The 10,881-nt window shown below is 47.5% G+C and overlaps 2 protein-coding genes across 2 annotated transcripts in view; one reads left to right on the forward strand and one right to left on the reverse strand.

Annotated features, from left to right (window-relative positions):
• LOC148140922 (uncharacterized) overlaps positions 1-10,881 on the reverse strand; it is a 245,778-nt gene that overhangs the window by 105,322 nt on the left and 129,575 nt on the right. The window lies entirely within an intron of this gene.
• The window catches only part of LOC122546684 (uncharacterized), a 49,946-nt gene that overhangs the window by 819 nt on the left and 38,246 nt on the right, over positions 1-10,881 (forward strand). The window contains exons 2-3 of the mRNA XM_087979786.1: positions 4,200-4,373; positions 10,381-10,522. Of these exons, the coding sequence (XP_087835912.1) occupies positions 4,200-4,373; positions 10,381-10,522 (316 nt within the window). The remainder of the gene's footprint in view (positions 1-4,199; positions 4,374-10,380; positions 10,523-10,881) is intronic.

Raw genomic sequence — 10,881 nt, forward strand, 5'->3', positions numbered from 1 at the left:
GCAGCACAAGAGGAAAAGTAAATATTTGATTTAGTTGACTATTTTTAATTTGGAGGAGCTGGTGTTGGACTGGGGTGGACAAAGTTAAAAATCACACAACACCAGGTTATAGTCCAACAAGTTTATTTGGAAGCACACTAGCTTCCGGAGTGCTGCTCCTTCATCAGGTGGTTGTGGAGTAGAAGATTGTAAGACACACAGAATTTATAGCAAAGTTTACAGTGTGATGTGACTGAAATTATATATTGATAAAGACCTGGATTGTTTGTTAAGTCTCTCATCAATTAGAATGACCATGTTGGTTCAGTTCTTACACATGTAAATCGCAAAACATTTTTAAAAATTACATTCTCAAGTGAACTTTAACAATTGGTGTCACGTTAGCCCAGATAATGGAAGGTGTGAGCTTCCTTCTGTGAGACTGTCTGTGCCACAATGGTCGGGCTGATTCTAATCTGGAATACAGATTTACAGAATCTTACATGGATTCAGGCAGTTTTTGAGTAAAGTAAAATGGAGTTCTGCAAGTACAGATTCACCCGACAAACTTATATGTGTATGTGTGTATGTGGGTGTGTGGGTATTGGGGGGATGTTATGGGGGTCTGTGAGAGAGTGTGTGTATGTGTGTGAGTGTGAGTGTAAAGGGGTATAAGTCTGTGAGAGGGTGCGTCTGTGAGTGTGGGAATGTACGTGTGAGTGTATGAGATAGGGTCTGCATGAGTGTGTGTCTGTAAGAGAGTATGTATGTGTAGGAGTGTGTGCGTGTGTGTAGGAGTGTGTGCGTGTGTGTAGGAGTATATGTGTGAGTGTGTGTGTGTAGAAGTGTCTGTGTGTGTTTGTGTGTGTGTCAGAGTGTTTGTTTGTGTGTGTGTGAGTGTGTGTTTGTGTGTGTGCGTGTGTGCGTGTGAGTGTATAGTGCAATGGGGTCACCTGTAGTGTGACATGAACCCCAGGTCCCAGTTGAGGCCCTCCCCATGGGTACCAAACTTAGCTATCAGCCTCTGCTTGGCTACTTTTCATTGTTGCCTGTTCTGAAGTCCGCCTTGGAGGATGGTCTTCCGAAGTTCTGACGTCGAATGTCCCGGATCGCTGAAATGTTCTCTGACTGGGAGGGAACACTCATGTCTGTTGATTGTTGTGCGGTGTCCATTCATCCGTTACTGTGGCTTCTGCTTGGTCTCACCAACGTACCATGCCTCAGGGCATCCTTACCAGCAGCATATCAGATAGACAACGTTGAGTCGCATAAGTCTAGATTAGAGTGGTGCTGGAAAAGTCAGGCAGCATCCGAGGAGCGGGAAAATCGATATTTCGGGCAAAAGCCCTTCATCAGGAGAAGAGACAGGGTGCCTGCAGAGTGGAGAGATAAATAAGAAGGGGGGTGAGGGTGGGGAGAAAGTAGCATAGAGTACAATAGGAGAATGGGGGTGGGGATGGAGGTGATAGGTCAGGGAGGAGGCTGGGGAAAGGTAGCAAAGAGTACAATGGGTGAATGGGAGCTCCCGTAAGGAGTTTGAGCAATTCATCAACTTCACCAACCCGACCTTAAATTCTCCCGGGCCGTCTCTGATATCTCCCTCCCCTTCCTGGACCTCTCCATCTCCATTAATGATGACCGACTTGACACTGACATTTTTTACAAACCCACCGACTCCCACAGCTACCCGGATTACACCTTTTCCCACCCGACCTCTTGCAAAAATGCCATCCTTTATTCCCAATTCTTCTGCCTCCGCCATATCTGCTCCCAGGAGGACCAGTTCCACCACAGAACACACCAGATGGCCTCCTTCTTTAGAGACCGCAATTTCCCTTCCCACGTGATTGAAGATGCCCTCCAATGCATCTCATTCACATTCCGCACCTCTGCCCTCAAACCCCATCCCTGCAACCATGACAAGGACAGAACCCCCCGCCGGTGCTCACCTTCCACCCTACCAACCTTTGCATAAACCACATCATCCGATGATATTTCCGCCACCTCCAAACGGACCCCACCACCAGGGATATAATTCCCTCCCCACCCATTTCCGCTTTCCGCAAAGACCGTTCCCTCTGTGACTACCTGGTCAGGTCCACGCCCCCCAAAAACCCACCCTCCCGTCCTGGCACCTTCCCCTGCCACCGCATGAATTGCAAAACCTGCGCCCACACCTCCTCCCTCACCTTCATCCAAGGCCCCAAAGGAGCCTTCCACATCCATCAAAGTTTCACCTGCACATCCACCAAAAGCATTTATTGTATCCGATGCTCCCAATGCGGTCTCCTCTATATTGAGGAGACTGACACCTCTTCGCAGAGCACTTTAGGGAACATCTCTGGGACACCCGCACCAATCAAGCCCACCACCCTGTGGCCCAACATTTCAACTCCCCCTCCCACTCTGGGGCATGGAGGACCTGGGCCTCCTCCACCGCTGCTCCCACACCACCCGACGCCTGGAGGAAGAATGCCTCGTCTTCCGCCTCAGAACACTTCAACCCCAGGGCATCAATGTGGATTTCATCAGTTTCCTCCTTTCCCCTTCCCACACCTCACCCCAGCTCCAACCTTCCAGCTCAGCACCACCCTCATGATCTGTCCTACGTGCCTATCTTCCTTCCCATCTATCCACTCCACCCTCCTTTCTGACCTATCACCTCCATCCCCACCCCCATTCACCTATTGTACTCTATGCTACTTTCTCCCCACCCCCACCCCCCTCTCATTTATCTCTCCACTCTGCAGACACCCTGCCTCTTTTCCTAATGAAGTGCTTTTGCCTGAAATGTCGATTTTCCCGCTCCTCGGATGCTGCCTGACTTGCTGTGCTTTTCCAGCACCACTCTAATCTCGAATCTAGTTTCCAGCATCTGCAGTCCTTGTTTTTACCTGAGTCACATTAGTACCTGCCACGTACATGGTGGGAGGTGTCCCCACCTGTAATGGTGGAATCCATGTCCACACTCTGACACGTCTTGCAGCACCTACCGTGACAGGGTTGTATGGTGTTGTCCTGAGAGCTGGGCAATTTGCTACGAACAATGATCTGTTTGAGGTTTGGTGGTTGTTTAAAGGGGAGAAGGGGCTGTACAGCTCGAGTTTCCGTGCTGTACAGCTCGATGACTCTATGACTTCGATAGCGGAACAGGCCCTTGCAAGATTCAAAGGCGAAGCTGAGAAAACAATGGGAAGACTCCAAATGGTGCAGACCAAGACTTTGAAAACAAAAGATAGAAAACCCAAAAGCAAGGGGGAAAAGACAACAGAAGACATTGCTGTGAAGCCAGGACCAACAATACCATGGACAGTGACAAGATGGGATCAGATCACTTTGGCAGTATTTCAGAAAAGGCCTCAGGTCAGCCAGGCGTTTAAAGTCTGTGGGGATAACGAGAGAGCGGCCTTGCCTCACTGATAAATCAGAAGGTCAATAACGAGGTGAGAGGTGGGAGCCCCTCGGAACAGTTACACATCAGAACGATGCCATTCAGCCCTTGAATGAATAATGTCACCACCCGGTCAAATTCCACTTTCCGTGATCCAGTCCATTTCCTTGCAGGTTACAGTGCGTCCAGTGCGGATGCAGGCTCCTTTCCAGCGATTTCCCACCTCAGCAACCAAACTGGGCAGCAGATTCCAGACTCCCAACACCCTGTGGCTGGGAAAAAATTTTTTCCTTTATTCCTCTTTAATCTTTCCACCAATCACCATAAAGTTGTGTGCCCAATTTTTGGCCTCTCTGTGAGGTAACCCGGGTCCTCCCTATCCACTCCATCCAAGCCCCTTATTATTTTCTATTAAGTCACCCCTCTATTCTAACCCCTCAACCTCCTGCGTTCCGGTGAAAACAAACCCAATCTATCCAACCTTTCTTCATCGCTAATCAGTTAATTCCATCCTCCCAGACTTTACATATTTCTCCTTTTTCTTTTTGACCAAGGTCATGCAAGGTTCACGTAACTTGCCCTTCCTGTTCCAATTTTTGAAAAAAATCCCAAGGCCTCACCGGACTCACAATGTTAACTCTGCTTTCTTCTCACTGATGTGGCCAGACGCACTGAGTTTCTCCAGAAATTCCTGCTTTTGTTTCCGATATCCAGCAGCTCTTTGTTTTATGTCACCGTAAGTTACTTGGCCAACGCATCGACTACAGACGGACAGTTACTTATCAACTCAACGCCTGAACTTATTGGTTATGTTCTTGTTCCAATCCAGCTGTACAATTCTTACCCATCTCTGGAATTTCTGATTCCAGCTCGCAGGAAGTTGATTGAAAATCGAGATAAGATGATGGAAATCTTCGACAGTTTCTTCAAAGCAGCTGAAGAAACCTTGAGTGAGAACAGCATTCAGACCCTAAACGAAACCTTAATTCTGAGGCATCAGCAGGTACAGTGACACACCTTTTCAGCAGTAAGGGGAATCTCCCCAGATTTCAGACTCCACACCAGGACTTTGTGGGTTTTGATGGAGGAAGATTCTGTGTTAAACATCTGTTAATATGTCGCTCAGTGCTGCCCCTAGTTTCTGGATGGAACTACAAATGTGTAGCTTCAAGCATGCATTGTATCTGATCATTTCTCTGATCGTAGTGCTCATGACATCATGTGGATGTTTGTGTCCAGGGTGTAGCATTGGTTTCAGACATGGGATGTGAGTGACAGGGCCTGGACCAACATTTATTACACAGAGGGCAGTGGAGTCACCCACATTGCTGTGGGTCTGGAGTCACATGTAGGCCAGACCAGGTAAGACTCGCAGATTTCCTTCCCTAAGGGTTATCAGTGAACCAGATGGACTTTTTACAACAAATGACAGTTTGATACATGGTCACCATTAGACCAGCTATAAACTGCAGATTTTTATTCAAGTTTCACCATGTGCCATGGTGGGTTTTGAACACATGTAGGGGTATGGGTACATTAGCCTGTCATCTGGATGATGATTCCAGTGACATTACGATTACACATCCCTGAAGGATGTATGAGTTTTAATCTCGCAATTTACAATGTGAGAGAGATGTCTTCTCAGAATATAATTGGTGAGGAGCTTCTACTTACTTTACATGTTATTTTCCCTGAATAACGTCCCTCAAATTACACCTGGATGTGTTGTCGAGTGCTTTGGAGCCGTCCTCTGCTCATGTTGTCTGGGATGTCAACCTCTTTGAGACAAATGAATTTAAACCTCACATCCATTAAGACCAGCCCTTCATCTCTGCTGTGCTGCCAGAGTGGATTGAAGTCTAATGGTGATCTTAGACAGGAGAGACAGCTTTCCTTCAGAGAATTGTAGGGTGTTACAGGACAGAAGGAGATCATTTGGCCCATCAAATCGATGGCTGCTCCCAAGTAGAGCTATCCCACTCCCCTATTCTTTCCCCACTGCCCTATCACTCATTTCCCTTCAAGTATTTATCCACCTCTTACAAATAAGACCACAGACCGTAAGACATAGGAGCAGAAATGGGCCTTTCAGCCCATCAAATCTGTTCTGTCATCCGGTGAGATCATGATAGCCTCAACTCCACTTGCCTGCCTTTACCCCGCAATCAACTCGGAGAAAGTGAGGCCTGCAGATACCGGAGATCGGAGTCAAAGAGTGTGACACTGGGAAAGCACAGCAGGTCAGGCAGCATCTGAGGAGCAGGGTAATCGACGTTTCGAGCATGAGGGCACACATTCCTGATGAAGAGTTTATGCTCGAACATTAACCCTCCTGCTCCTGGGATGCTGCCTGACTGGCTGTGCTTTTCCAGCACCACATTTCTTTGACTCTTTACCCCATAACCCTTGATTCTCTCACTGAGTCAAAACCTTCCTATCTCAGTCTTGCATATGTTTAACGATCCAGCCTCAACAGCCCCCTGACCCTTCCTATCCACTCATTATCGAGATGTTACTCTGAGTCTGTCTCCACCGCTGTCTTCAGAGTGGAAGCCCCATCACTTAATAGACGGTGCAGGTAAAACAGACATTCCTTCCTGTCAGCTCTGCGGGGTCTCTTGGAAATCACCTGAAATCCCGAGTCCACTGACCTCCCACCCTCCCCCCAATACCAGTTTGACTTTACTCTTCCAAACAAAACCATTCATGCCTTTGAACGGTTCCATTCAGTTTCCCCTCAGCCTTCTTCATTCTGAGGGGAATAAACAAACCCCACCATGCTCATACCCCCCCAGCTCCCACCGTCTCTCTACAATCCCGGCAATTGGTACAACACTCAGGAATACATTTACTCTTCACGGAATATTCTGCCCCCACCGCACAGCTCCAAGATCCTTCTCAAAGTGTAATGTCACAATGGATACAGTGCACCAGCTGAAGCTATGCCAGATTTTATTTTCCCTGGTATAGAGGTTTAAGGTCACTTCCTCACCCTTGAACTCCCTGACAATAAAGAGCCAAAGACTTTGTCTGATTCTTTTCTAAGGGGTCTCTGGATTGGCTGTGCCAACTTCGGGTATTGTGCAGACCAACAGCTGCCTCCCAAAGTCTGACCCCAGGGTGAGTGGGATTTAATCAACACCAACCTCTCTCCCCGTGCCCCTCCCCCAACCCCCCAAACCCCAGGAAGTGCCTTTGGAGGCCGTGGGACATTTTGACACCATGGTAGGGCATGCAGCTGAGTTGGGCTCCCCTTATTTCAAGGTGAGGAGGGCAGCATTCCTGTCCACAGGAGCCTTTCTGAAGCCAAGGCCTAGCTGAAGGCCTCATCCCACCACCTCAGGTATCGTACTCCTGGGAGGCCAGGAACTCCAAGTCTGTCCTTACCCTACACCTTGGGACTCATGGGTGACAACTATCAGAAAGGGATATTCTTTATGCTCAGACACATCGTGACCAAGCAAAGGACTTTACTCTGAGCGATAGGGAGAAGGAAGGTGTCCCATCTCTGCTTTCAACTTCCCAATCCATTGTCTGCTAGCACTTCATTCTGTGTTTGAGTTCAAATCATAGATCAGGCCGTTTGGCCCATCGAGTCGACATCAACCCTCCAAAGAGCATCCAACCCAGACCCATCCCCCTATCCCTGCACTTCCCATGGCTAATCCACCTAGCCTGCACATCCATGGACACGACGTGGCAATTTAGCACTGCCAACCCACCCTAACCTGCACAACCTTGGACTGTGGGAGGAAACCAGAACACCCGGAGGAAACCCGTTCAGACACGGGGAAGAATGCACAAACTCCACATGGACAGTTGTCTGAAGGTGGAATCGAACCCGGGTCCCTGGCGCTGTGAGGCAAGCGGTGCTAACCACTGAGCCACCGTGCCACCCTTTCAATAACTCTTCTTTCAATAACTCCCGAAGCCTGTTCTCTGTGAAGAAGCTGACAATATCCTTACAGTGATTTCGATCTTCATGGGATGGGGCCAGCTTTTTTGCTCATTTAATTGGCAGTTAAGAGTCAACCACATAGCTATGTGTTTGGAGTTATATGTAGACCAGACCAGGTAAGGATGGCCAATTTTCTTCCCGGAGGGACATTATTGAACCAGATTGGCTTCAATGACAGGAGGTTTACAATTGCCATTTGATTAGCTTTTAATTCCAGATTTTCATTCAATTCAATTTTTGCAGTTTGCCATGGCAGGACTCCTCCAGCGAATTAGTTCGGAAGAAGGACCAGGCCAGACATGAAACGTTAACACTGTTTCACCCTTCACAGATGCTGCCTGACCTGCTGAGTTTCTCCAGCACTTTCTGGTCTTCTCTCAGATTTACAGCATCCACAGTTATACCCCCAGAATACGAGCCTGGGGTTCTGAATCAGTAATCCCTGTGACATTCCCACAACATCACAACTTCACAATCGGGCTTTGAGAACAATCAGCTTACACTCAGCCCCTTCCATTCTCCCATTCCCACAATCCTAAACCAAATCGCAGTGGGCATCACAGGGGGATAGAATCATCAAATCCGGACAGTGCAGATGGAGGCCATTTGGCCCATTGGGTCTGTGCTATCCCTCCGAACAGCATCCTACCCTTCCCTGTAACCCTGCATTTCCTGTGGCCAATCCACTGAACCTGCACATCTTTGGACTGTGGGAGGGAACCGGAATTACCAGCGAAAACCCACATAGACACGGGCAGAACGTGCAAACTCCATGCAGCCACCCAAGGAACCCAGATCCCTGGTGCTGTGGGGAGGCAGTGGTAACCACTGTACTGCCTAGTTATTGCCCCTCCCAAATTGTCCAGAGGGCAGTAAAGAGTCAACCATGTTTCAGTCACTAAAAGCAAATTACTGCAGATGCTGGAATCTGAAACCAAAAGAGAAAATGCTGGAAAATCTTATCAGGTCTGGCAGCATCTGTAAGGATAGAAAAGAGCTGATGTTTTGAGTCAAAGCTTTGATAAAGGGTCAGTTAGACTCGAAACATCAGCTTTTTTCTCTCCTTACAGATGCTGCCAGACCTGCTGAGATTTTCCAGCATTTTCTCTTTTTTGTTACCTTTCAGTGGCTCTGCCTTTGTGTATAGGCGAGACTAGGTAAGAATCCAGATATTCCCTTCCACATAGGAACCAGGTGGGCTTTCACAGCAAGGCCAGCTCTTTATTCCAGATTTTATTGAATTAAAATTTAACCATCAGCCACAGGTGGGATTTGAATCCATGCTCACAGAACATTGAACTGAATTACTAGGCCAATGACTTTACCCCTTGCACCACTGTCTGGCTGTGGCAATCCAGAGACTATCTATGGTGAAGGCCTGAGTGTAACACTGGCAGTGCTCACCACTTTGATTGGCTGGCAGGTTCATCATTCCCACCCTGGGCTGAAATGGGCCATAGGCCTGAGGCTTCCCAAGTTAGCTCCTGACTGCAATGGAATAGCTCCTGATGGAAAACCACTCAGGTTTCCCATCGGTTTTTCACTCGGTATCTGTGGTCAATGTCGATTCTCATCTGCTCTGTCTCCTTCAGCACTGACTTTAGAATCAAATGGTTGACTCCATATTGTCTTTCCCTCATTCTTCATAGAAAAGTGTATCACTTCACCATTCTTTCTGGTCACTTTCGTCTGTCCATTTTACCAATCCGCCTTTAACGTCCTAAAGTTTGTTCATACCTTGTTCATTGCTGAATATATTGCTGACTTCTATTAAGTGTACAAAAGTAGTAATGAATATAGCCTGCGTACCCAAGTCTTGCTCCTCAATATATTACCTTTCATGTCATTGCGATGTCCCAAAGCATTCTATGGAGAAGGACTGATTTTTAAAATGTGACACAGGGGAATGAGTTAATGAATTTGTGTACAGCAAGGCCCCACACTTATAACAGTGATAATGACCAGATCACTCTTTTGGTAGAAGTGTAAACATTGGCTAAGATACCAATGAAGAGCTTCTCTGTCCTTGTTAGATTAATAACATGATGTTTTACATGTACCCAGAGTCTTGGAGATGTACAGCATCGAAACAGATCCTTCGCTCCAACTCGTCCATGCTGATCAGATATCCTGAATTAATCAACTCCCATTTTCAGCACTTGGCCCATATCCCCCGAAACCCTTCCTATTCATATGCCCATTCAGATGCCTTTTAAATGCTGTAATTGTACCAGCCTCCACCACTTTGTCTGGCAGCTCATTCCACACACGCACCACTCTCTGTGAAGAAGTTGCCCCTTCGGTCCCTTTTAAATCTTGCCTCTCTCTCCCTAAACCTGTGCCCTCTACTTTTGGACACCCCTTGCTTGGAAAAGGACCTTGGCTTTTCACCATATCCATACCCCTCATGATGTTATAAACCTCGATGAGTTCACCTCTCAACCTCCGACACTCCAGAGAAAACAGCCCCAGCCCATTCAGCCTCTCCCAATAGCTCAAACCCTCCACCCTGGCAACATCCTTGTAAATCTTTTCTGAATCCTTTCAAGTTTCACCACATCCTTCCCTGAGCAGGGAGACCAGAATTACACCTGTGTTTAATCAGTTAAATAGTTCATCTGAAAGGCAGCCCCTCTGATAGTGCAGCACCCTCTCAGAACTGAGCTGAAATTTCAGCTGAGGTTGTGCACTCAGATTTGTGAAGTGTGGCCTGAATTCATGAAATCCTGACTCTGAGCAAGACAGCCACTGCCCCCAATGACACACACCCGTCCAGCAATATACACACTCAAATATTTCCCCCAAGAACGTGGTACCTTCTCCTTTATTCTGCCGTAGTTGTGGGTATGTTCGCCCCGAGCTGGGAAGTTGATTTGCTGACGTGCCGTTCCCTGTCTCGGTGACACCTTCAGTGCCTTGGAGCCTCCTGGGAAGTGCTGTTGAACTGTGTCATCTGGGATTTATTTGGTTCTGTTCCTGCTGCGTCCAGTTGCACTAAAATATTTCTGTCAAGAATGTGGCAGCTTCTCCTATATTCCATTTTGTCTTGAAGGAATCAAAAGGCCAAGCCTTGGAAGTTCAGGAAAAGGACATGCTGATTACAATCATTGACCTGTTTGGTGCCGGCACAGAAACCACTTCCACCACCGTGTGCTGGGGACTCCTTCTCATGATGAAATATCCGGATATCCAGAGTAAGGGAATCACTAACTTTGTGTTTGTTAGTTGTTGTTGGTGTCCAAACTGTTACTTGAGCATATGGATAGGACTATCGAGGTCAGTAGTGAACTAGGCCCATGGTCAGTGTGAAATTGGTCAATTTAATCAGTAACACCTCAACTGGTTGGTCTCAGGAAGAGCTGATGGTGAGTGAGTCAGCAAGTGGAGTCTTTCTGAAATTGAGTTGAACCCAAGGTAACTCCCCCAGGCATGACGTGCACTGTAGATTCAGAGATTATACCCAGCGTGACACTCATAACAACGTGATATCAATGTCAAAACCGCCATAAAGCTCATGCTATGGATGTCTCGCCTTAGCCTCCCCCCAAATTCT

Source organism: Chiloscyllium plagiosum, unplaced genomic scaffold (assembly GCF_037043375.1).
Source record: "Chiloscyllium plagiosum isolate Xiang-an unplaced genomic scaffold, Cpla_swu_hap1 HiC_scaffold_35, whole genome shotgun sequence".
Classification (NCBI taxonomy): Eukaryota; Metazoa; Chordata; class Chondrichthyes; order Orectolobiformes; family Hemiscylliidae; genus Chiloscyllium; species Chiloscyllium plagiosum.